At 40.5% G+C, this 27493-nt stretch overlaps 1 protein-coding gene across 1 annotated transcript in view; it reads right to left on the minus strand.

Moving 5' to 3' along the window:
• Positions 1-6485: 6485 nt before the first annotated feature.
• Positions 6486-27493, minus strand: part of SGPP2 (sphingosine-1-phosphate phosphatase 2) — a 143124-nt gene continuing 122116 nt past the window's right edge. The window contains exon 5 of the mRNA XM_017876825.1: positions 6486-7200. Within this exon, the coding sequence (XP_017732314.1) occupies positions 6649-7200 (552 nt within the window). The 3' untranslated portion in view covers positions 6486-6648. The remainder of the gene's footprint in view (positions 7201-27493) is intronic.

Raw genomic sequence — 27493 nt, forward strand, 5'->3', positions numbered from 1 at the left:
TATATATATATATAGCAAAAATTAGTTAGGCATGGTGGTGTGCGCCTGTAGCTGCCATGTGAGCCAGGATTGCACCACACAGCACTCCAGCCTGGGTGACACAGTGAGACCCTGTCTCAAAAAAAAAGAAAAGAAAACATTTGAGGAAGAATCCATCACGTGAGGAGTGCTGGTGAGGCTATGAGAGAGAGCTGCTGCATACACCACTGGAATCAGAGACTTGGAGACATGAAGTAAATCTGGCCTTCTAGGCAGAAAGGTGAAGATGTGGAGAAAATGTGCCTGGTTGATATCAACCCTGATAGCAAAAGAAATGTTCTGCTTTCCACATGTCACAGCTTTTTGTCAGGAATAAAATATGCCTGTCCCTACAATAACCAACTGCTTAGGGCTGACAAGAAACCAGCTGTGACACAGAAAAAAACAGTCACATTTGTTGCTAGAAAGGTACTGAGAAAAAGCCGCACTGGAGATAGGTGGGATTAATTAGAGATTTTTTGGCGTGAGTCTTGGGCAGAACATTTAAACAAGGAGCACGTGGGTGACACTGGGGCAGATGAGACAAGATAGCCAGACAGAGGTGCCCCTTAAGCAAATCACGTGGGTGAGATGACTTGTGCAAAACACTAAGCACAACGCCTGTCACGCGGAGGCCCAGACTGGAGTTTGTATTGAGACATCGTGGAAATCTCTTTTTCATCTTCAGGATACTTCAGCGTCTTTTTATTGCTGGCCAGTTAGGAAGGCTAAAATGCTCTGTGTTTAGTGAGCACTGTGCATAATTGGCTCCACTTACAGTGGCACCCGTCAGGTTTCCACGTGACAGAGACACTGCAGACTGGAAGCCCAAGAGGCTTCACTCCTATCTGCACTCATAGATACAGGTAGATTACAAGACTCTTGCAGGCATGGGCATTAAGGCAGCACCCAATTGTCACCCTGGCTCACCCCCAATGATCTGAGGCCATCTTTGTGTATATTAAAGAGGAATTGACATTTGAACACCTGCATTGGGCAGAATCTGGCTTGCCATAGAGAGAGTGTTGAGTATATGCGTTAAAGAAGCATTACAGAGGAACTCCTAGCTACATCCTTCCTTTTCTTGTTTGTTTTTGCATGCCTTATAGACAGGAGTGGAAAAAGAATTATTATTTTTGGTTTTGTATGGCTCCCTGTCTCATGTGGCTACAGTTTTAAGAATTTAACATTCTCTTCATGGCCCACATTTAACTCTGATTCTTCTTAATGCGCATTCTGTAAATACAGTTTTAAGAATTTAACAATCTCTTCATGGCCCACATTTAACTCTGATTCTTCTTAATGCGCATTCTGTAAATATCCAAGTCTGTACTACAGGTGTGTCTCATTTTAAGAAAAAATATGGATGCATGGTGTGCACAGAGTCACCTATTAAAGTCTTATGTTCACAGAAATGAAGAATCAAAATTTTAACTTGAATTTTAACGGCAAACCCATACGTGCAGTTAAAATTCAAGTTAAAAAAGTCAAAACACAAGCAGCTTTGAGGAAAACATCTCTTGTCTCAAATGAGATAGGCGTATATTGCTGTTCCACTTGGCTCCTAGGTAGCCTCTTACTAGAGGATGAGGGCTTCATTCACAATCATTAAATAAAGACTTGGAGCATTATGAAGTTCCCTGAAGAGTCAGGATCATGGTAAAATATTTTTAAAATGGAAGTTTCACATGACTAGTTCAGGGAACTGAGCAAAGAGAAGACTGAGGAAGGGAGTGGGCATGAAGGACACAGAAGGAGGTTCCAGCTGTTGGTCATGTCCACCAAGAGAGGAACAAGAAGGACAGGAATGACGCTGTGCATGCAGAGATGGCAGAGGGGGAAGGTGCTCAGGCTGACTGGTGAGTACAGTTAACCCTTGAACAAGATGGGTTTGAACTGTACACGTTCAGTGGTATATGGATTTTCTCCTGCCTCTGCCACCCCCAACACAGTAAGAACAACCCTTCCTCTCCCCTCTCTCTCCTCCTCCTCCTCCTCAGCCTCCTCAACATGAAGATGATGAGGATGAAGACTTTCGTGATGATCCTCTTCCACTTAATGAAGGGTAAATGTATTTTCCTTATGATCTTCTTAACATTTTCTTTTCTCTAGTTTACTTTAAGAATACAATATGTAATGCCTATAACATATGAGATATGTGGTAATCTACTGATTATGCCATCAGAAAGGCTTCCCATTTACAGCAGACTCTTAGTCGTTAAGTTTTGGGGGAGTCATAAGTTATATGCATTTTTACTACATAGGAAGTTGGCACACCTGAGTTCCGAGTTGTTCAGGGGGCAACTGTATTTCAATGAGGAGTGATGAAAGGAGTCTGTGAAGTTACCTCTGGACGTCACGCCCTCTGGGAGGGGCTTCTCACACTTCTCGTTCATGTGGTTTGATTTCGCAGTGTCACAGCCCTGTGCTCATCCTTTATTTCACCACCACCACTGTTAGTCTTACAATCACCAACATGGTTTGGTTTTTTCTTGTAAGAGCCGGAGGTGTTTGGGAAGTGCCTCAGACAAGCTGTTCTGTAGCCATGGAGTACCATCTTCTACCTACTTCCTGTCACATTCCCTGTGCAAACCCCATCTGTTCTCTAAACCTCGCTCATGCAGTCTCCCCCTCCTCCCAGTTCCCATGTCGTCATTTTCTCTTCCCTACAGCCTTAACCATTTGGCTCTTGAATTGTAATTCTCTGCCTCTGTGTCTTCTCTGTCCTGCGAAAACTGCACAGGATAGGGTGGAGCATTACATCTCCTACGTCCTGCTCGAAGTACAAATAGAGTCCTAGGTCCGCCCTTGCAAATAAGGGGCAGTGTCAACTGTATGTACCATTGCAGATAGCAAATTTGGGATGCTTAAAGGCAGAGCAGATCATTGCAGTGATAGACTGTGAATTTGAATTACGGTTGTGTTTATTTGGTTCAGCTGATAGTCGAGAACTCATCTCTAAAAACCTTTTACTTACCTTAACTAGCAAAACTTAAAATTTACCTTTCAAAACATAGTGACATTTAACTCCATGTAAGGTAAAAGGAGGTTCTTTAGTATCATGGAGTAGAGGAGGGGCTTTAAGGATGCCAACATGCCACTTCTTTCATGTTACCACACCGGTGGGCCCTCCGTGGCTTGCCAACATTTGTACATGATTGGATTATGACAAAAACAGAGAATTATGTAGCCTGCCTCTTATTTTTGTCCCCTTTTCAACTCAGGTCCAATGAACTCAGAGAAAAAGGTCTACATTAAGAAAAAAGTCCAAGGAAACAGAACACTGGCTTTTAAAGCATTTAATAAGTCAAAATCAAATAAAAGTGATTTTTAAAAGAATAAATTTACATACGGTACATAAGCAAGACAGCTGAAGGTTTCTAAAATAGAAATCTGGTGCATATGGCCCGAAAACACCACGTGCTTTGATTACACTCAGGAAGCATGAGTTGCCTATTTGGGTGAGAAAATCCCATGTTACAGTGAGATCCCTGGGCATGTTTTAGAGTAATTCCAGCCACTGCCATGTAAGTGTTTTTAATTCAGGGGTGCTTTCTGCGTTTTCATCTTCTGAATATATTGTGACGGTGCAGGTTTGAGCAAAACTGGCATGAAATGAGAGCTGTTTTAGATGAAGATTGCAAGATGGATGGCTTGGCCCACAGTGGCAGTGGGTTGGGGGTGGAATGTGGACAATTAGGATAAAGGCATGTCATTCTGTCTGACTCCCGGAGGGGCAGATAATCCTGGGGGCTTTGGTGTCACAGTTCCCAAAAGCAAATTTGGCCAGACCGTAGGCTTACATTGTGATGAGCTTGCCTTTTAAATTAATCTTCAAGATGCCAGATCAAGAGAGGGATCGTGGACCTAGACTGAAGCCAGACCAGTAGGGGGCGCTCCTTCCCCAGAGAGAAACTCCAAATGTCTTGAAAGGAGCTGACCCATACCCTTTGAAGGGGCATGCAATGGTGGAGAGTGAGAGAGGATTTAACAGAGCAAAGTGCTGTGTGAGAAATGAATGGAAGAGGGCTAGCAAGGCAAGAGTGTGAATCAGGTAATGCCTTTTTTTCCCCTGATCAAGTTTTTTCTGATTCTACACCACAGAGCAGGAGTGCCCAAAAACAGGTTGGCATCACCAATATATACTTTTCATTCTCCAGTTGCAGTAATCAGATACTTAAAAAGTGGCCAACCTATGACAAATCGTTGACTCATTCTTTAATGTGCTGTGGCTGATATATTCAGCCTCAACCCAAATTAGGTAAGGACAGCCTTAAATATATCAGTATAGCTGACCGGCCTTCCTATTGTTGGGACTTAAAAATAGAGACAACAGTAAAAATTATGTATATGATATATATATCATATATATGAGATGCCAGCACCCACTGCTGTGACAATGATCACAATCCCTCTTTTTAAAAGATACATGTGGGAAAAGCTGATCCTTTTGTCAGTTGGCTTCAGACAGGTCAACCACAATTATTTTGTGTAAATATCCAGTGTTGCGAACTCTGGCTGGGCAGCCGTGCGGATGGAAATACAGAAAAGTGCCTCATCCAGCTGACAGCCACTGCTCTGCAGGGGCAGATGCAGGCTGGGAGTACCTGCAAGCTAAGGCCCTTCCCCTGAGTTGTGCTGCAAATACTGGGCAGAATTTGATGTAAAAGCAGTCAAATGGCAGGTCATCTTATCTTTGCCTTCTAACTATAATAAATGTGAGAAGAATATTAGTAAAAACAGGATGTTTTGCTAAAAAATATTAAGAAATTGGAACGCTGTTACATACTAAATATCATCACAACCGTAAGGCTGTAGAACATATTTGAAATAAAGAAAATGTGATTTTCAGTTTTAACACGTTAAGAGCCTCTGTAACTTTTAAGGACGCTAATTTTTTCTGAGTATGCACATGGTGATGATATGTGGGGCTGGTAAAGCACTGGCTTCAGTCCTACAGGCACTACACCTCAATGGATACTTTGTTAACTATAGTTATATTAACTTTAAAAACAGTTCTTGATACCCGTTCCTTATTCTTAGGAACTGAAGAGGAGGGAACTCTAATGTTTGCATAATCATCGCCTCCCCATGTTAAGAGGACTCACCCTAGTAGACTTAATGGGCTTTGTATTTGGTTGGCTTTTTTTCCCTAGAGACACTGAAGTTGTTCTTGCATTCATTACCCTTAAAATTGCCAAGAGATAAGAGGTGGGAAGACAAAAAGGGAGCCTGATTCTATTCAGTAGATGAGAAAATAGATCTACAGAAGATAACTGTGAAATTGGAGGAGTAATGTCAGGGAGGCCTTGTCAGGACCAGGCAATGTCAAGGAAGCCTTCTTTGTCAGGCTCCAGAAAGGATTGCGTTCATCTGTTCTTCTACGGATCCACTTTCCTAGGCAGATGCCAGTGCCTTCCAGGTTTGTACGAAAGCAAAACACTGCTGACAATGGGCAGAGGGCCTGTCCCAAACCACTAGGAAGCAGGAGAGGGCGGGAATCTCAGTGAATCACAGATGTATCCACCTGTGCTGAAGGCTAACCCCCCAACCTGTTTGGTGAGGTGCGAGCAGCCAGTTTGTTTCGTGGGTCAGAAGAGTGTATTAATGGTACCTGGAATCCTGCAAAATCCATGGAAACAAGGAAAAGCAGATCCCTATTTCAGCATGAACACCAGGCCTCATAAGGAAGGCTTTTCCCCATGACCTCACAGCTCTGCCTCCGCCTTTCATCTCTTCACAGTGAGCTTTCTTTCACAGTGGTCTTACCACCCAACCAGTAATTTGATCATAACAAGGAGGAGGCTGGGCACAGTGGCTCATGCCTATAATCCCAGCACTTTGGGAGGCTGAGGTGGGTGGGTTGCTTAAGCCCAGGAGTTTGAGACATGCCTGGGCAACATGGCGAAACACTGTCTCTACAAAAATTAGCTGGGCATGGTGGTCCATGCTTATAGTCCAGCTGCTCAGGAGGCTGAGGCAGGAGGATCGCTTGAGCCCGGGAGGCAGAGTTTGCAGTGAGCTGAGATTGTGCCGCTATACTACAACCTGGAAAACAGCAAGATCCTGTCTTAAACAAAACAAAACAAAAAACACCGAATAAACGATAAGGAAGTCACCCTGTCCAAGAAATGCACTTTTATATGGTACGACCCCTTCTGGACCAAGGTTCCTATTTTGGAAATAAGACACCATGCTAGGCAAGGTTGTAATAGAAAAGAAAGGCTCTATCTCCAGCCTCCCAGATCACCCCATCTCTGTTGGCTCTCCTGAACCCAGTGGGGCTCATAGCTATTACTAAGCCGGGCTACAATTCCTGCCAGCCCATGACTAGGTCCAAAGTCCATGCAACAGAAAGAGGAGCAGGGGCCGGGGTGGGGGTGTTCCTTTAAAGATCTAGATTATGGATTTTAGCCTGGGTTCAACTGTAGCATAACCATTACAGACTAATGACCACCATGAGATAGTTTTTCCTTTCACACAGCAGCATCATTTATCTGGTAGTAGCAAGACAGCTGTATGACTTTTTGTTGTTGTTAAAGAAAAATAAGTTGTCAAGATTTGCCTACCAATAACTTTCCTATGTCTTGGCTCTCATGTCCAGTGGGCTAGTTTCCAACTGTCTGAGACTCAGGGTAATCCCAGAAACCTGTGCAGCATTGGCACAAAGGTTGTAGCGCAGATGCCAACAGATGTGTAGGTAACAAACTTGTAAGGCACTTCAATCTCCAGTCTCCGCCTGGCCTCCTTGTTCCTGGTGACCACCTTGAACCATGAATATAGCACTTGCAGCGAAAGGTTTTGTACAAGCTGACGAACCAAGAGGATCAACACAATTCCCACTGCAAATTTGGTCAGACCCAAAACGAACATGTAGGTGGTGAGCGGTGGGATGTTCTGAATGACAGGGAGAGGTTCAGCCGGCTGGGATACAAGCTGGAAGAAATGGTTGATCCAGAATCCTATGGTCACTCCAGCCCCAGCAGCCAGAATGGTGGTGGTGTCCGCCCGGGTTGGGCTGTAGTAATCAGAAACAGGGTAATTGTAACACAGGAAGAATGGCACAACTATGACACACACGGGGAAGAGGGGGCTGGCTGAGTCCAGGCGGTCAATGAAGGTCCAGGCAGGGTAGGTGAGGACGATGAGGAGTGCGGTGATCAGGACGCCACCCAGCACATCCTTTGGGAAGGAGAGAAAAGAACAGTGTGAACCAATGAGTGTTTCCTTGTATACAGGTATAATTTGAGTCAAATATGGCTAATTTGATATTTAAAACACAATTTTTGCATTGTTTTATTTTACAGTACATGTTCAAAGAAAGTGTAAAGTTGTAAAATTTGAAGTGAAAATGGGAGAAAATGCTCCCAGCAACCATACTACTCATGTTACGTATCTTCTTTTACCTTTTTTACCTTTTGGAATAAATTCTGTATTTGTTTTCTTAATGAATAACTGTAATCTCATTGTCTTTCAAACTTATATAAATCTAGTATTTTGACACTTATATCACAAATACTGTCACCATCTTCACAGAGGTGTCACCATCCCTTCTTGGCAGGTGGGGGTTGGGCTGCAGGCTGGCTGAAGGGGGAAGCTTACGGCTGGGGGAGCCAAATGTACAAAGCAAGCACATCATTGTTATGTAGAGGACATGTTCCTTTGGGTTGGTTTGAGGAGACATTTGGATGTGGTAGCACCAAAATTCTTCTGCGTCAGCCTTGGCACTACTACCCTGCCTTCAAAGACAGGATTTCAAACTGTGTGCATACAATTTCATTGAGCGGTTGTACCATGCTTTATTTAATTAATCCCATTCTTTAGAACAGTAGCTTGCTTTCTTCCATTGCCTCCTCCCTTCCTTTCCTGCTTAAAATATCTTTAACTCCTTGATGTCCCACATGTCCCTCTTTCTTTAGTCTTCTCTTTGCACAATATAATTAATCGATTTTTAGTTTCAATACCTAGAGTTAAGCACTTTCCCTAAGTTTGCATGTTTCCATATATTCTTTTTTTCCTATATGTATAACAGAATTCTAAGGCTTGGTCTTGCTTTTTCTAATAACTTCATTATTTATTTCTCTTGCTTAGTGTCTAATACAATGACATCTGATTCGGATAAACAATGGGTAAGAATTAGATCTTAGAAATAATCACTAAGGCAACAGCAAGTTTCACAGATTAGTGGATATCCATCCATCTATCCTTCATACAGTAGCCATGTATGAGCACCTACTGTTTGCCAAGCACAGTGCTAAAGGATCCAGGTGAACCAAACACACACCATCCCAACCTGTCCTGGACCTCACGGTCTGGTAAGGAGACAGGGAGTTACCATTATTTCAGAGGGAAAGAGGCTGACTAGGGATCTTGATGGTCCCTGGGGGCTGGAGAGGAGAGAGTGAACACAGGCAGGAGCCACTTCACACAGGGCCCTAAAGTCCAACCCATGCCATGAGTACTACATCCTGGGAGCAGCCTGAGGCTCTGAAGTAGCTCTCACTGGGTAGCAACATGACTGGGTTTTCACTTATAAAGATTGTCTGACTGCAGTGGGGAGGGTGGACAGGGGCAGGGAGGAGTCAGGGTGGATGTGGGAGAACTAAGGGTAGATGGGGAAGGAGTGAGGGTGAAGGGAGAGGAGTGAGGGGGAAGGAGTGAGGGTGGATGGGGAAGGAGTGAGGGTGGGAGACAAGGGAGTGAAGGGTGGATGGGGAAGAGTGGGGATGAGTGAGGGTGGATGGGGAGGAGTGAGGGTGGATGGGGGAGGAGTGAGGTGGATGAGTGGAGGAGTGAGGGTGGATGGGAGGAGTGGAGGGTGAAAGACAAGGAGTGAGGGAGGGAGGAGTGAGGGTGGATGGGGAAGGAGTGAGGGTGGATGGGGGAGGAGTGAGGGTGAAAGACAAGGAGTGAGGGAGGGAGGAGTGAGGGTGGATGGGGAAGGAGTGAGGGTGGATGGGGGAGGAGTGAGGGTGGACGAGAGAGACTGCCTGCCTCTCAGAGGAAGAGATGAGTGTCCTCACCGCCTGCACCTGGCTCCAGGGCTTCACCAGTGCGCACTTCAGTTCCCCTCCACTATCCCCTCAGGCTTCACCATCTCTGCAGCCTCCCTCCCTGTGGTGTCTTTTCTTGGGTGTATGAATATGCACTGATATTGCCTTAATTTGGGGGAAAACAAATCCTTCATTTAGGCTTCCTGGTTGCCAAAATTGAGCCAAACTCTTTGGGTTTTCTACACATGTTGCCTCCAGTCTCTCAACCTGATGTGCAGCTGCTTCTAAGCTCCTGCACTCAGATGATACGCCACTCTCAAAGGCCACTCACCGGACATTCATTGGCTATACGCCACTCTCAAAGGCCACTCACTGGACATACATTGGCTATACGCCACTCTCAAAGGCCACTCACTGGACATTCATTGGCTATACGCCACTCTCAAAGGCCACTCACTGGACATTCATTGGCTTTTTCTTCAGCATCTAAGTCTTCCAACAGCCCCATATTTCCCCTTGGGGATCCATGAGGTTCCAGGAAATTATGGAGTTGAAGCACCTGACATAGGAGGCCAATCAACGCACTGAATTCCTTTCATAATGAATAGTGCAGGGGTAATCTTATGACCTTGCTACAACAATCAGGATGAACTGTAGGCCCATTATTTGGAATTCTTGGAGAGAGATGCTCTGTCTCTCTCTTGACGTTGTGCTCTGGGATTTAAACCCTTTACTTATCAGACCTTTAAAATTCAGCTTTTATTAATGTTACCCTAAAATAACCCGAATCTTCTGTGACCTCTAAGAAGTCTTTTTCTTGATTTCTTCCTTTACCTCTTCCTCTTTCCACATCCTAAACATGGGCATTTGTACAGATTCTGTCTTCAAGCCTTGCATGTTTCTCTCGAGTTTACATGGCCCCCTGGTTTCATCTCTCCATTCCCGATCAGTGTGCCTCTCAAATCCACCTCTTTGAGCCTCTCTCTCAAAATTGAGGCCCGCATTTTTTAATTGAATGCTAAACATTTCCATCTGGATGTCCTATCATCTCCCTTAAACCAAGTTTTCTAAAATAAAATCAACAACCACCAAAAGAAAATGGATAAAAGAAATGAGCAGATAACAGAAAAGGAAATATAAATGTCTCTTAAATGTATGAAAATATCCCTAAGCTTACTCATAATAAAGTATGAAAATTATACTAGGGAGAAACTAAAACTTATGTTCCCACAGTAATGGTACGTACATGCTTATAGCAGTTTTATTAATAATCAGCCCAAACTGGAAACAGCCCCAATGCCCTGAATGGGCGAACGGGTAAATAAACTGTGATACTTCTCAGCAGTAAAAAGCAACACACTACTGATGCTTGCAACAGCTTGGATGAAACCTCCAGGAAATTATGCCGAACTGAAGAAGTCAAGCTCCAAGGGATACACACTGTGTAGTTCTATTTAGATAACATTCTCGAAAAGATAAAACCATAGTGATGGAGAATTGATCAGCAGTTGCCTAGGGGTTTCGGGGTGGGGGGAGGTTGTGACTCCAAAGGGATAGGAGGAGGGAGGTTTGGGGATGATGCGACTGTTCCTTATTTTAGTGGGGATCACTCAGATCAATACATGTATTAACATTCATGGAACTTTATGCCAAACATAAAGTCAATTCTACTGTTAATTTTTAAATTAAAATTTCAAAATAGATTTCAGAAACGTAAACAAAAACTAAAAAGCTAGTAGGCTCTTTTGTTGCCACTGAATGCCACTGCTGTCTGCAAAGCAGGCTCTGGACCCCTGGCGAGGTTCCCAGTATAGCTGCTCCCTCCTCCACCTTCCCACACAAACCATGCAGAGAATGGACTCCTCGCCTGTCCCTGCTGACAGAGATGCAGAGGTTTAACATTCTGTTAATGGAAGTGTAGGGGTGAACTGAGAGGGACTCTTTTTCATTAATCATATGAATGCAAAATGGTATAACATTTATGGGGAGGAGCCTGTCAATAGCTTTAAAAATTACACATTTATTTATCCTCCAGCCCAACAATCTCATTCTAGGACTTGACCTTAGAGCTATAACTGCTCACGTTTAAAAGGAGATACTTACAAGGTACCTGTTGTAGTATTGTTTGTAATAGCAACACACTGGAAATAACCCAAGTTCCATCTATAGAGGACTAAATTTTACTATGATATAGCCACGCACTGGAATTCTATGCTGCTGCAAAAAGAACGAGGAAGCTCTGACAAGAAATTTAAAAAAGCAAGGTGCAGAACAGTGCATACAGTATATTACCATTTCCGTTTTTAAAAGCTGGGCAGGTACGGAGATACCCTTTCACCTGAATACACAGAGGTGCTACTTGGATGGCTGGGGACAGTCCGGAGGAGACTTTTCACAGGATGCCCTGTGTACATTTTGAGTTTTGTAGCATGTGAATACAGGACCTCTTTTTAAAAAGTAAGATAAAATTCAGTCTCTCCTCTTCCAAACAGTATCTGCCTTTCAGCTTCACATGAGTGGGATCTCAGGACCCTCACTGTGTCCTCCACACAGGATGGTGTGATAAGATCTCACTCCCGAAGCTCTGAGGGCATTTTGTTTGTGCGTTTTTAAAGGCATAAGAATTCTGAGGGAAGGACAGCCAGGTGAATGAGCTTCACACTGCAAACAGCTCTCTCCTCTCTTGTGGGGGACAGAAGATTCTCCCACTCAGATCCGCTCCCAGGCAGCTCCACTGGACTCAAGTCTGTGCCCTAATGAAGCCTGGAAGATAAAAAGTCATTTTACCTAAATTTATAATGCACAGAGCTAAATAATGCTCCTTTGAGACTTCCCTGGCAGAGGGACCTCCAAAAGGACGAATCCTTTCTTCCTCATACCCCTAGGCCACACTGCCCTGATGGTTATTTCAATGGCAAATGTTCTCAGAGTTTAGTGTGCATTGGAATCTCCTAGGAAGATGGTTAAAATGCAGATTCAGGGTACTGCCCTCTGATTGTGATCAGAAGTGTGGCCCAGGAGACTACATTTTAACACCACAAGGTAATTCTGATGTCATGAGTCTAAATAGAAAACTCGGAAATACTAGCATAGAGGTTTGCAAAGTCTTCTATGACATGGGTTTCATTAATCCTGTCCTTCCAGGTTTTCTCTCACTTTCCCATTTGAACTTTCTGCCCCACTCACATAGGTCTATTTGCTTTTCCCAAATATGCCTAATACAATTTTAGGGTCACAATTTTGCATTTGTTTTATGTACAGCACACTTTAACCACCTCCATCAAGGTCTTATTGGTGCTTCTAAGGCTAAATTTAAAAGCTACTTCCTTTCCAAAATATCTTCATGTATTAACACAGTTGGAACCAACCTTTCTCTCGCTTTCTCCCTGGACCGAATGTGAAGGCACTTGCTGAATGTGACTACAAAAGCCCTTCCTTGCATTGCCTTTTGCTGTTGTTGTGTGTTGCCTGCCTTTCCTCTAAGTTGATTATAGGGTCTGATCAGCAAGGTCAGGGTCTTTGCATTATTCCACAAAGCTCCTAGCCTAGTGCCTAACACATAGTAGACATTGAGTTACAGGAATTGGGACACTGGAATGCCTTTCTCTTTTTTTGTCTTTTTAAAATGTTTTATTTCCATAGGTTATCGGGGAACAGGTGGTGGTTGGTTACATGAGTAAGTTCTTTTTTTGTTTGTTTGAGATGGAGTTTTGCTCTTATTGCCCAGGCTAGAGTGCAATGGCATGATCTCAGCTCACCACAACCTCTGCCTCCCAGATTCAAGTGATTCTCCTGACTCAGCCTCCTGAGTAGCTGGGATTACAGGCATGCACCACCATGCCCGGCTAATTTTGTATTTTTAGTAGAGACAGGGTTTCTCCATGTTGGTCAGCCTGGTCTCAAACTCCTGACCTCAGGTGATCCACCCATCTTGGCCTCCCAAACTGCCAGATTACAGATGTGAGCCACCACGCCCAGCTTGAGTAATTCTTTAGTGATGATTTGAGAGATTTTGGTGCACCTATCACCCAAGCAGTATACATTGCACCCAATTTGTAGTCTTTTATCTCTCACCCTCTTCTCATCCTTTCCCCAAGTCCCCAGAGTCCTTTGTGTCATTCAAAACCATAATGCAATACCACCTTATTCCTGCAAAAATGGCCATAATCAAAAAATTAAAAAATAATAGATGTTGGCTTGGATGTGGTGAACAGGAAACACTTCTACACTGCTGGTGGGAATGTAAACTAGTACAACCACTATGGAAAACAGTGTGGAGATTCCTTAAAGAACTAAAAGTAGAACTACCATTCGATCCCACTACTAGGTATCTACCCAGAGGAAAAAAAGTCATTATGCAAAAAAGATATTTGCACACTCATGTCTATAGCAGCACAATTCGCAATTGCAAAAATGTGGAACCAACCCAAATGCCCATCAGTCAACTAGTGGATAAAGAAACTGTGGCATATATACAATGGACTACTACTCAGCCATAAAAATGAATGAATTAATGGCACTCACAGCACCCTGGATGAGATTGGAGACTAGTATTCTACGTGAAGTAACTCAGGAATGGAAAACCAAACATTTTATGTTCTCACTCAAAAGTGGGAGGTAAACCATAAGGATCCAAAGGCATAAGAATGGAATGCCTTTCCCTTATCCCAATTATCTATAATACTTAGTACGCATTGTTTCAATATATAAATAAAAATGTGTCTTCCTTTCCTCTGTCTTCCTTTGTAATTGCTGATTTATAACCAAATTCTCAGACATCTGGTTGGAATATTTTTTATAAATGAATTCTGTTCATCTTCAATGCTTCAGGAGACTAGACTATTATGGTTCATAGCCATAATAGCCCAGCATTTGAGGCAAAAGTAATTTTAGTCAATACGGCTGTTGTGAGATTTTTAGCCATAAAGGTGACATTGTAATAAAGACATATAGGTATTTTTGTAAGGAAAATGCTTGGACTCTAGCTAATGAGCTTTCTAATATAAGTCTCTAAATTTCTTATAATAAAATTATTCCTAACAGTTTCTAAAAATAAAGACTATAAATACTTGAAAATTTAAAACAACTTTTGTATTAGTTTTTTTTAAGCTACTAAATTCAGAGAAACTATGAAAGCTCACAAAATATCTGTCTTTGAACTGAATCTGTTGTTTTTTTTTTTTTGCATATTAAAAGTTAGGAGGTGACTTCTTTGGAGCCGCACAGTGCTTGGCACAGTATGTGAGGCCAGAGGGAAAACGGTTCATGGTTCTACAGGACAGCAAAGGCAAGCTGTAGGGCAGATGACTGTAACAGAGGGCAAAAAATGGGGATAATTGTCCTGAACGGGTGGATTTGAGAGATGGGGAGAAGAGAGGAAAGAGTGCAGATGGTTGATAGGGAGCATATGAAATATATGGAAGACAGGTAAAGAGAATGGTGCAAAAGGCATGATAAGGGAAAGATACAAGAGCAAAAATTGTGAGAATAAATATTCTTTACTTTGCAAAGAACAAATGTAAATCTCCTTCCCATAGAGAAATATAACTAGACTACAACGTATACAAAATATACAGCATATTCAAACACCGAGACCCAGTGATTCCACTCCTAGGAACTGAGTCTAAGAAAACAGCCAGAGACGATAATAAGGCTGCTCATGAAGTTTACATACAGGGATGATTCTTGTTGGGTTCTTGTTGGGTTATTTCAGCTCATGCCATTTAAATCCAAAAAGTAACACATGTTGCATTACAGAAACATCAGAAACAAGCAAAAATGCATAAAGTATGGAACATACATCATAAAAGAAAGAATGAAGAGTGATAAATCAAGCATATTATGCTGCTTACACCAAAATGAGATAAAACCATGCTGCTTTCTTATTTAATAATATAGCAGGAACATTTTCCATTTGAAAAGACAAATTTCTGCAACCTCATTTTCTATAGTTTCAAAGTAACCATAAGTGAGATGTTTTAAACAGAATACAAGCTTTACAGAAAGGATGATTCCAATTTTATATAAGTATATACTTGTAAGCATGGATAAAATGTCAGAAGGAAATAAAATGTTAAGAGTAATTTATTCTCTGTGTTGTGACATTACAAATGACTATTATCTTCTCTACACTCCAGGATATTCCAAATTTTCTAGTCATTACTTGCTACTTTTACTATAATATAATGAAATCAAGGAGAAAAAAATCAGAATGTGAAAATCAGAATGTTTCAAAACAGACTAAAGTAGAAATGATTGTTTATAATTTTCATATCATGCCAAAAAAATGAAATACCCCTAAGAATCTATATAATAATCAACATACCATTCCTCCGTGATCCAAGTAACTTTTAAAATAAAGGCATACAGGCCAGGCACGGTGGTTCACGCCTGTAATTCCAGCATTCTGGGAGGCCGAGGCGGGTGGATCACAAGGTCAGGAGTTCGGGACCAGCCTGGCCAATATGGTGAGACCCCGTCTCTACTAAAAAATACAAAAAGTTAGCCGGATGTGGTGGTGTGTGCCTTTAGTCCCAGCTACTCAGGAGGCTGAGGCAGGGGAATCGCTTCAACTTGGGAGGCAGAGGTTGCAATGAGCTGAGATTGTGCCACTGTACTCCAAACTGGGTGACAGAGTGAGACCTCATCTCAAAAAAGAAAAAAAAAAAAAAAAAAAAAAATACAAGATGTGTTTCCAGCCTTACCCTATGGATCACATTGTCTGAAATACAGTCAACCTTTAAGTCAGTTTACCATCCAAGGTTTATATGTATAAGTCTTTTAAATTATTTGGAAACAAAAAGAATCATTACACAAAACTAACATTTTCCAACGTTCAAATACAGAAAGTTCTAAATCCCTTTGATTTTTTAACCTATTCTCATTTTCTGTTATAAATCTTGATATTTAGGTAAAAGCTTGAGCTTATTATATCTCATTACAGGAAACGATAATAGAGGCAGACAAGCTCCAGTGTGTAAAAAAGAATGCTAATAGAGCTACCCCAAGCATCAGAACAAATTTTAAAAGTAAATGCTTATATAAACCCATAAAATAGAGTGTTTTCATTCTTAGCCAAACCGAAACACTCCTGTTTTTGGTAAACATCTCTGGGTATCTCAACAGCAGACCCTAAACATGAAAACTCCCAGCATTTACTAATTCTGACCCTACATCACATTCCCATATGCAGTTTACTGCGACAAATTCCCATTCTATCTCCAAACATCTTCCCTGAAGAATGCTATTGAACAGGCCAACACAACACAAGGTTAGCTAGTGAGAAAGAAGGGGAGAGAACAAACCCATTCAGTCAATTGTTAGGAAAGAATGCATTCAGATCTTGAAACTATTTATGCCGAGAACTCTATGATTCTGGCATCTTCCCCTCTGCCAGGTCCCCTGCTGAGAATGTGAAGGGCCTTCTCTGCCCTTGGCTGTCTTCACAGAGCGAGCTGAAGCCAGGAGCAGAGTAAAAGCCAAGACCCACTTCTTTGCAGATGCTGCGAATGCTTTGAATGCAAGCAGACACTGACATTAAAACAAACGGAAACAAACCAAAACACTGCAGTTGTTCTAGAAAATAACTTTTAGTCATAGATCAGTCAATGTTTCCTAGTTAACAGAATATTTATTCTTTTCTATGCTAGCTCAAAATGAATTCAATTTCTGAGAATAATGCAGATGAGATTCAATAGCAGCCAAATCATAAGGAGGAGGCAACATTATTCATGAATATGAATATAAATGATTACAGAGAGAAACCTACATGTAATTAGCATATGTATAGGGAGAAAAGTGAATGCATAAGTTCAAAAATATTAATTTCCTATTGAAAGCACATCAATGTCCGTAGGGATTAGTCAAATCACGAAGCTGATTTACCTGCCACACGGTATGAGCAAAAGCAGTAGAATCGCCTGATATGAATGAGTCTTTGAGTGGGCACTCTGTCACTGAAAGCATGTGCTTTCCATGCCATGAGCCGCCTTAGGTATCCTAGCATTGTTACAAGTCTCAAACTAAAAATCACTAGGTGTGGAAAGAGAAAGCTTTGAAAAAGACTGAAAACTGACTGAGGCTCAGGAGTAACTACATGAGGTAGAAAGAAGTATGTCAATTTGCACCTTCTGTAATTTTAGAATACATGTCCACTTGGAAAGTGAATATATTTAAACCTTCAGTTGAAATATGAAGTTTAACAGAAGATGGTTTTCTATAAGTGTGTTAAGAAAAATTATACGAAACATGAACAGAAGGTAAAACCTGATTTCTATGTCATATGGGGGCAAAGGCCACCCCAGGATTATAAAAGGGAAAGTACTTTGTTCAACTTATTGTTTACTATTGATTAATGACCTCAGACTTAGTGAAATGACAGGTTAGTTGGTAGATTTTTGTCTGGCTGAAATGCAAATAATTTCGGTTCAGTGGAAATGAAACCTACAAAGGTTAGAGTTTGTTGCCCTGTAGGACAGTAGCCCTGTAGGACATATAACTAGTTTTGTATATAACCCAGAAATCTCTGTGTAATACTTCTTTATTAGATTGTCTATACATATTTACTAGTTCCTTCATTAAATCTTACTGGTACTTTCATTAATTAATGAATTTAACAAAATCTTTGACACATATTCATTTCATTTTGGAAGGGAGTTATTATTTTACCATTTAAAAATTATACCTTAGCAAGTACATAATTATTTCAATGTTTATTTATATGACTAAATATTTATAAAGAAAATTATGTTAGATGATCGAATATGGATATTGCATGTAAAAAGAATTATAATTTACTTTTGCTTTCCTTTGTACGCTCTCTTTAAATGGTACTGGTTTGCTAAAAGGTAAGTAAGGCAGGTATTATGTTTCTCGATGTGATAATACAATAGTATAATAGTATAATTTGCATACTTTGTATAATATCAGTATTAACTGGAAATGTATTTGAGTATACTATATATTTCTAAACTTTATTTCATATCAAGCATGATTTAGGTTATAATCACTTGCTTGTCTTGACTTCACAGAATCTAACAAGTCCAAACAGAGGTCTTCATGAAACAAAATTTCCCCACCCATAATTCACATGAATATGAACCGTTCTACTTATAATGAATCACAGGATTTGGCAGGTCAATAGGATTGTGACATTAGATCAAGCCTCCAGGCAAGTTATAACATCATCTTTGACAACTGCTAAGCAGCTTGCGAGAATGACAAGCCTAGGGAAGGGCAATCTGCTATAAGACACAAAGGCACTGTCAAACATTCAAGCGATTTTGCTCAAATCTGGGTAGGCAGAGGGGCCTCTGAGCAATAAGAGAACAGAAAAGAGTTATGTTGGATGCAATATAATTGTTAAGCAGGCCCATGCAGGTGGAAATTTAATTGACATTGTCACCGTATTTGCTGGGATGTGTATCTAGACTTTCAGTGCTTTTCAAACTATATATTGCATTCAGATCTCCCGGGAAGTTTGTTAAAATCCAGGTCTATTCAGTAGGTCTGGGAGGGGCCTGAGAGTCTGCATTTCTGACAAACTCCCAGGTGACACTGAGGTTGCTGGTCAGAGGATTCACCTCACTAAATCACAAAGGCCAATGTGAACTCTTCATGCTAAAGGGGGCACATCAGAGCTTCTGGCATGCTCTTTTTTTTTCTTTTCTTTTTTTTTTTGCAACATGTGTAAAAGAATAAAAACATCTGAATTATATTAGAGCTCTTATAGTCTTTGAAAGTCCTAGAGTGATATTCCGATATACTAATACATAAGCACAAATAGGCCCAAGAGAAAAATCTGGAAATTCTTTGTAGACCTGGAGACATGGGTGCTCTCATACAGAGGAAAGTAAATCTATCCCAGCCTTTTGTCACTGACCTTGGGAAATGTTGCTTGAGCTGTTGAGTCCTGGTCCTGTGCAAAAGCAAAACTCCCTGGGGACATACTTTATATCCCTTCCACATACTAGGAATTAGAGATTACTGGAGATTTTTTAAATGTTAGTTGTTTTTTGCAGATTGTTCCAGTGAAGTCAAATATGGCCATGTTCTCTTTTTGACAAGGCTGGACAATCTCACTTACAGAGATTGTGACATCCTTGTTATTAAGTATGTTTCAAGTGAGCAGAAGGTTAAACCATTTAATTTTATTACAATGGGAAAGTGACATCCAAGATGTAATGAGGTACAAGGTTGTGGTGCTTGGGTGACCCTTTGCTTTCACAAATGTGGTGAGTACTCAGTGTTATGGTGTGGAAATCCAACTATGCCATAGGCCTATGCACTTGGATTAATTTTATGCAGGTGTCAGGGCTTTAAGAAATCAAATAAATCATAGCACTTACTGGAAACCCTGTATGCATTTAAACATATGATACATGACATGTTTATTTCCTTTCCCAACTGAGCATGTTTTAAGGAACATTCCCACAGACATACGTAAACACAGACCTCAGCAGTGTTTTGATATTAAAATGATGTTCCAGACCTTTAGCTAATTTTCAGACCATAACTGCAAGCCAGCTACTTTGTTCTTCTACATCCGCTGTATCCAATCAGTGTTCATCAATTCACCAACAGGATAGATTTTGGTAACAGACCAGTTCTTAGGCAGTTTTATGGCTGTGATGGATAAACAATCCATTTGCCCTTTTGTGATGGGCCGGAATCTGCTATTTCTCTTGACAGGCTACTTGGCCCGGCTCAGTTCTAAACTCTTTAAGGTGGAATTTCTCATTTGGAAACCGCCACCACAGAGAAAGGAAGGATAGATATTAATTCTTTTGAGAACGTAGTTCCCTTTTTCAATTGTATTTGGGAGGTAGAGTTGTAATGATTAAGAGAAATCTTGCAAATCAATGGTTTAAGAGTTTTAAAATTGATTCCTAAACAACAGACAAAAGACATAAGCTCTTTGAAGGCCAGGCGTGTTGACTCACACCTGTAATCCCAGCACTTTGGGAGGCCGAGGCAGGCAGATCACTTCAGGTCAGGAGTTCAAGACCAACCTGGCTAACATGGTGAAACCCCTTCTCTACTAAAAATACAAAAATTAGCCAGGTGTGGTGGCACATGTCTGTAATCCCAACTACTTGGGAGGCTGAGGCAGGGGAATCACTTGAACCTGGGAGGAGGAGGTTGCAGTGAGCCAAGATTGTGCCACTGCACTCCAGCCTGGGCAACAGAATGAGACTCTGTTTCAAAAAAAAAAAAAAAAAAAAAAAGGGAAAAAGAACATAAAAAAACATAAGCTCTTTGAAAGCCATGTACTTGTTTGATTGTCAACGTTCACATTAAGCATTGTTCTATTTAAAAAAAAAAGAAAGAAAAGACACAGAGCAAAGAAAGAAATCATAATAAATGCAAGTACCAGTGGAAAAGTACAGCTATTTTCGTCGCAATAAAGTCTAAAATCTTTCCTCTTCCAGGAAATCCTCATGTAAATAATAATAGAGCTCAAATAACTACTTGTTCAGTCATTCAATAGCTATTATGTGCTTTTATTTTTCATTAGCTATTACTTACTAAGAAATATACTTAGGAGAATAAGAATGCTCTCTGTCCATTAAATAAAAATAGCTTTGTTATTTTATAATAACAAGTTAGACCCTCTATTAAAAATGCATTTCAGAGCCCCATGTCCATAACTAATGCCCATACACACTCACAATTTTACAACAGTGGCACCCTACTGTACAAGCTGTTCTGTAACTTGCTTTTTTCAAAAGATTAATAATATGTCACAGGCACCTTTCCAAAATAACAGAGCTATAGTATAGTCGACCCTCCATATCCATGGGTTCTGCATCTGGATTCAACCAATCTTGGATCAAAAATATTTGAAAGAAAAAATGGATGGTTGTATCTGCACAGAAACATGTACAGACTTTTTTCTTGTCATGATTCCCTAAACAATAAAGCATAACAACTATTTACACTGAATTTACATATTAGAAACTGTAAATAATCTAGAGATGATTTAAAATGTATAGGAGGATAGGCATTGATTATATGCAAATACTATGACATTTTATATAACGGAACTGAACATCTGTGGATTTTCATAACCATGGAGAATTCTGGAACCAGTCTCCCACCGATACCAAGGGAAAACTATATTTTAAGGGCCTGTATAATATTCCACTCTATGGACATATCATGCTTTATTTAACAAGATCAGATTGATGGATATTAAATATATTTTCATTGCTTGCAATTAAATGCATTCATGAACATGTTAGTAATTCAAAGCATGTGTTCAGCCTACTTGACTTAAAATCTCAGTTCAGCCTTTTAACAGTTACATGACCTTGGTCAGTATACTTAACTTCTCTATGTCTCATCTGTAAAAATGGGATAATAATAGTGCCTCCTTAGTTTTCTACTGACTACCCTACGAGGTAGTTAATATATGTAAAGCACTTAGAATGGCACTTAGCAGATCAAATGCTTAGAGATACATCTAATATATGATATGCAAGACCTCTATACAGAAAATGACAACATTAATAAGATAAATTACAGACCTAAATTGAGGCATGTACCATGCCCACATATTGGAATAGTCAATATTAAAAGATACCAGCTCTCTCAAATTAATCTATAGATTTAATTTAATCCCTACAAAAAGTCCAGCATTGGAGAAAATGAAAAGCTGATTCCAAAATTTATATGAGAATACAAGAATACTGAAGATAATTTTGAAGAACAAAGTTGGGAGACTGTCACTACCTGATATCAATACTTATAACAAAACTTCAGTAAATAATGACAGTGGCACTGGCATGAGGATAGACACACAGACTAATGGGAAGAGTACTGAGTACAGTCCATGATTTTGTCTTCAGTGGTTTCAGTTACCCATGATTAACTGTAGTCCAAAAATAGGTGAATACAGTACAGTAAGATATTTTGAGAGAGAGACCACATTCACATAACTTTTTTTACAGCATGTCGTTATGATTGTTCTATGTTATTATTGGTGGTAGTTGTTAATCTCTTACTGGCCCTAATTTATAAATTAAGCTTTATCACAGGTGCACATGTATAGGGATTAACATAGTATATATAGGGTTTGGTACTACCTGCAGTTTCAGACATCCTTTGAGGGTCTTGGAATGCATACAATGAGGATAACAGGGAATGACAGTATGTATAGAGTACAGTCACTTGACTTTTGACAAAGCCGATGTTTCTGTAAAAGGATAACGGGTAACCCTTTCAATAAATGGTGCTGAGTAAATTGGGTATTCATGTAGAACAAAAAAGAATCACAGATCAATTCAATGTAGATTATAGATCTAAATAAGAAAAATAATAAAACCTCACAAATATAATAACGGAATATCTTTATGATCTTTTAGTAGTCAAAAAATATCTTACACAGGACACAAAAGTTGTAACCATAAGGTAAATACCAATGAACTGGACTACATTAAAATGAAGAACTTCTGTTCACGACAAGATGCCAATAGGGTGAAAAAGCAAGCTACAGAGTAGGAAAAGCTCCAGCCTAGGCGACATAGTGAGACCTCATCTCTATGAGTAGTAACACAAATTAGCCAGGCATGGTGGCAAATGCCTGTGGTCCCAGCTACTCAGGACCCTGAGGTGGGAGGATTGCTTGAACCTGGGAGGTCAAGGCTGCAGTGAGCCTGCATGACAGAGTGAGATCTTGTCTCAAAAGAAAAAGAAAAAGAAGTTTGGAATACATGTATCTGACCAAAAACTCACCAATAAATCAGTAAGTGAAAGATAAGCAATCCAATTAAAAAAAAGGGAAAAGACAAATCATCACCCCACAAAGGAGGGTGTCTAAATGGCCAATGAGACAAACAAAATGAAGCTAAATGTCATACTGGGAGAAACTGAAACCACATGAGATACAAAGATGCACTCACCAGAATGGGGAAAATAAGAGGATATTCACAAGTGCAAATAAGGATGTGGAGAACTGGAAATCTTAGACACTACTGGTGAGAATGCCAATTGTTCCAATTCTTTGGAAAACACAATGGAACATACTAACGCTGAACATATGCATGCCTCAGGACCCAGTAATTTTACTTCTACATTCATACTGCAGAGGAAAATGTACATATTTGTTCTAAAAGGCATATAAAAGAAAGTTTGGGGTAACATCATTTATAGTAGCCTCAAAATGGAAACAATCCAAATATGCATCAATATCAGAAGGGATGAAGTGTGGTATGGTTATGAATTAGATGCTACACAACAACAAAGGTTAATGAATGAGAGCTACATACAGCCACATGGTGAATTTCACAAATAGAACAGGGAGTAAAAGAAACCTGATACAGAAGAAAGCATACTGTATGATTACATTTATATGAAGTCCAACTAATCTATGGTGTCAGAGATTTGGGAAGCAGGTACCTTTGGGGAGATGCACAGTAGAGGCTATGAGAGAACTTCTGAGGTACCAACAATGCTGTATTTCCTAACATGGGTGGTGGTTACTTAGGTGCGTGTTTACTTTATTGGAAATTAACTGAGCTGCACATTTACAATTTGTTTACTTTTCTCTATGCACACCACAGGTTAACAAAAATTTATAAAGTTTTAAATTGTTTTTCTTGCCCAGGCACAGTGGCTCACTCCTGTAATCCCAGCACTTTGGGAGGCTGAGGCAGGCAGATCACTTGAGGTCAGGAGTTCAAGACCAGCCTGGCCACCAGTCTCTACTAAAAATACAAAAATTAGCTGGGCGTGATGGCGCATGCCTGTAATCCTAGCTACTTGGGAGGCTGAGGCATGAGAATCACTTGCACCCAGGAGGCAGAGGTTGCGGTGAGCTGAGATAGCACCATTGCACTCCAGCTTGGGTGATAGAGTGAGACTCCATCTCAAAAATAAATAAATAAAATATTTTCCTTATTTTGAACCAAAAAAGTGGGGACTGCACATCTCTTGTCCTATACAAATAAGGCTCTAAAAGTCTATTCTTAATCTCTAGGCACTACTTACATACCTATATCCAGATAAAGACCTAGGTACCAGGCCTCTATGAAATTCTAAATTCCATTAGGAACTGTAGAACTTTCTTTTCCTTCCCTGGCTATATCGTCCTTCCATTTATTAAATGAAGTGTGCAAAGCATAAAGCAGCATGTCTTGAGATACTCTTGCCAGCAGTCTTCCCTCTGTCCTAAGAACTGGTGCCTCAAACAGCCCCAAAGCCTCATGCTGCTGACACGCCACTCCATGGTCGTTTCTTACGCAGCTCTGCACTTGCCACAGTTAACTCTTAGAGTTTTGGAAACACAAAAGTGGACATCCATGCTTGGATGGTATTTGCTGTTCTAAGACACTCTATTACATTTTTTACAAGCCAAAGTTTATAAGCTGGCCAGACGTGGTGGCTCACGCCTGTAATCCCAGCACTTTGGGAGGCTGAGGCGGGCGGATCACAAGATCAGGAGTTCGAAACCAGCCTGGCCAACATAGTGGAACCCCGTCTCTACTAGAAATACAAAAAAATTAGCTGAGCGTGGTGGTGGGCGCTGTAGTCCCAGCTACTTGGGAGGCTGAGGCAGGAGAATTGCTTGAACCGAGGAGGCGGAGGTTACAGCGAGCCAAGATCAAGCCACTGCACTCCAGCCTGGATGACACAGCAAGACTCTGTCTCAAAAAAAAAAAAAAAAAAAAAGTTTATAAGCTAAACAAAATTATGTTGAAAAAATAATAAATGTATGATCTGGCCTGGGCTCCCAAGTTAAATGCAATATTCAGACAAATGGATGAATCTTGTCAAATCTGACTCAATAAAGTACAGAGAAATAAGGGAGAAAAAATAGATTTATTGACAGATGACAGATAATAACCATTGCAATTCACTCGACATTTACTGTGCACCACTGCCAGGTGTTCTGCTGGGAACTGTGTGCTGGGGGAGAATGTATACAAAGGTGAATAAAAGAAGATTCTTACCTTCAAAGGACTCGCAACCTACTGTGATGAACAGACATGAATATAACCAGCCATATGCTTATACAACAGCTTGCTCTGATTGTTAATAAACTGATTTTTATGCAATGTAGGTTCAGCATCCCAAATTTGAAAATTCAAAATTTAAAATGCCCAAAATCCAACACGTTTTGAATACTGACATGACATCACATGAAAAAATTCTATACCTGACTTCATGTGATGAGTTGCACATGTGATTAAAAATATTGCATAAAATTACTTTTAGGTTATATGTATAAGGTGTATATGAAACATAAATGAATTTCATATTTAGACTTGGGTTCCATCCCACAGATATCTCAGTTGGTACGTGCCAATATTCAAAAATCTGAAAAAACCCAAATCGAAAACACTCCTAGTTTCAAGCATTTCAGATAAGGGATACTCAACCTGTATGACCTAAGAGACTTTGGAATGAAAATCTCTTAAATGTCATTTTATCTACTGAACTAGATATATTTGTGTTTAACATTAAAATAACCAAACATCAGGAAATTCACATTCTTGTCTTTTCTGTTGGTAAACTGTAATTTTTCCTAGGAAGCCCACTCCTAGGAAATTATCCTAAGCATGGTTTCCCATAGTAAGCTGAGAAGAAACTAGATGACACCGGAAAAAGGGGTCCCAAAGCAAAATGGATGTGATCAACTGGCACCCTGTTAGGTATCCATTCCTACCTCCCAGCTGAACTGAAGATGTTAGAAAGATAAAAATGGCTCCCCTGGAAATTGGGTTCTACCAGTTTGATGCCTTCTTGCAGAATCTAGAATGTGGTACAGAGGTGGAAGCCATCTTCCTCCTGCTGTTTCTGAGATCTGGCAAAGCCTCAGAAACGTGAGCTCCAACAGCAGGACTAAGGATTCCAGTGTCTAGTCACTGCTCTCAGTTTTCTAGAGGCAACCAAGGCAGCTACAGCGGCTGAGTTCAGCCTAGTTTCTGGCCATCTGGTTGGTGAGCGCTGAGAAGTGGGAGGCAGAAGACGGAGATCTGGTAGTGGTGCCGGACACTGAGCATAGCAATGATCTTTGTGCTCCCCAAGCTCCTCCAACATTTTGTAAGCACCACATTCCCTGTATAAAATTCCATTGTGCTTAAAATACCTAGAATAGATTCTATTTTCTCCTCTAATAAGCAGCATTTAACAATGCTAAACCAGTTTCTTTGATGTGAACGTATTTAGGAACCTTTATAATTATTTTGGAGCTTCAAGATTTAATGGCTGCCCCGATGGGTTTTGGACTCACATGGGGCCAGCCTGCGGCCCCTTTCTTTTGGTCAATGTCTCCCTTTTTGAATGGAAGTATTTACCCAATCCCATTGTTTCTTGGAAGTAACTAACTTGTTTTTTACTTTACAGGCTCCTAGATGGAAGGGACTTGCCTTGTCTTAGATGGGACTTGGGACTCTGAACTTGTGAGTTAATAATGCTGGAATAAGTTAAGACTTTGGGGGACTGTTGGGAAGTCATGATTATATTTTGAAATGTGAGAGGGACATGAGATTTGGGAGGGACCAAGGGCAGAATGATATGATTCAGATCTGTGTTTCTGCCCAAATCTCATGTTAAATTGTAATCCCCAGTATTGGAGGTGGGACCTGGTAGGAGGTGACTGGATCATGGGGGTGGATCCTTCATGAATGGTTTAGCACCATCCCCTTGGTGCTGTTCTAGTGGTAGGAGTTCTTACGAGATCTGATCATTTAAAAGTGTGTGACACCTCCCCACTCTCTTTCTTAGTCCTGCTCTGGCCATGTAAGACGTGTCTGCTTTCCCCTCCTCTTCCACCATGACTGTAAGTTTCCTGAGGCCTCCCTGGAAGCAGAAGCCACTATGCTTCCTGTACAACCTGCAGAACTGTGAGGCAATTAAGCCTCTTTTCTTTATGAATTAAAACAAGGAAACTTTATATACAATTGCATTGAGGGAGGGCAGAAGACTTGGCGTAAACTGCTTAAGGAATCCCTTTTTTCCTCATCAGAGAATCTCCCAGGACTGCTGTTTTATGGAACACTGTATAAAATGCAACAGAGAGGATCACCTTGGTTTTTTTCACTCAATGATATAACAGATTTCTATATAACAAAATTTTAAATTAGAGTCTCTTTAGAGTTTTTTTTTTTTTCTCTACAAGAGATCTCTCTCTCTTCCTCTCCCTTTCTCTCATATGTAGGAGTACAATTTAATTTTTAAATTTACATACACTAAAAGTTACTCTTTTTGGTTTACAATTCAATGAGTTTCAACAATTGCTCAGAGTCAGGTCAAAACCACAGCAATCAGTTGCATAATTCCCCCCAAAACTCCTTCATGTAAGAGGAAGGACCAAGCCCTCCTACCACCCCAATTCCTGGCAACACCTGGTTTCCCCATCACTATGGCTTTGCCTTTCCCAGAGGTCACAGAAAGTAAACAGAATTTAGCCATTTGAGTCGGCTTCTTCCATTTAGAATAATTCATAGGGGAACCATCAACATGTTGCATGCAACAGTTCA

Source organism: Rhinopithecus bieti, unplaced genomic scaffold (assembly GCF_001698545.2).
Source record: "Rhinopithecus bieti isolate Rb0 unplaced genomic scaffold, ASM169854v2 scaffold_10315, whole genome shotgun sequence".
In the NCBI taxonomy this organism is placed as follows: Eukaryota; Metazoa; Chordata; class Mammalia; order Primates; family Cercopithecidae; genus Rhinopithecus; species Rhinopithecus bieti.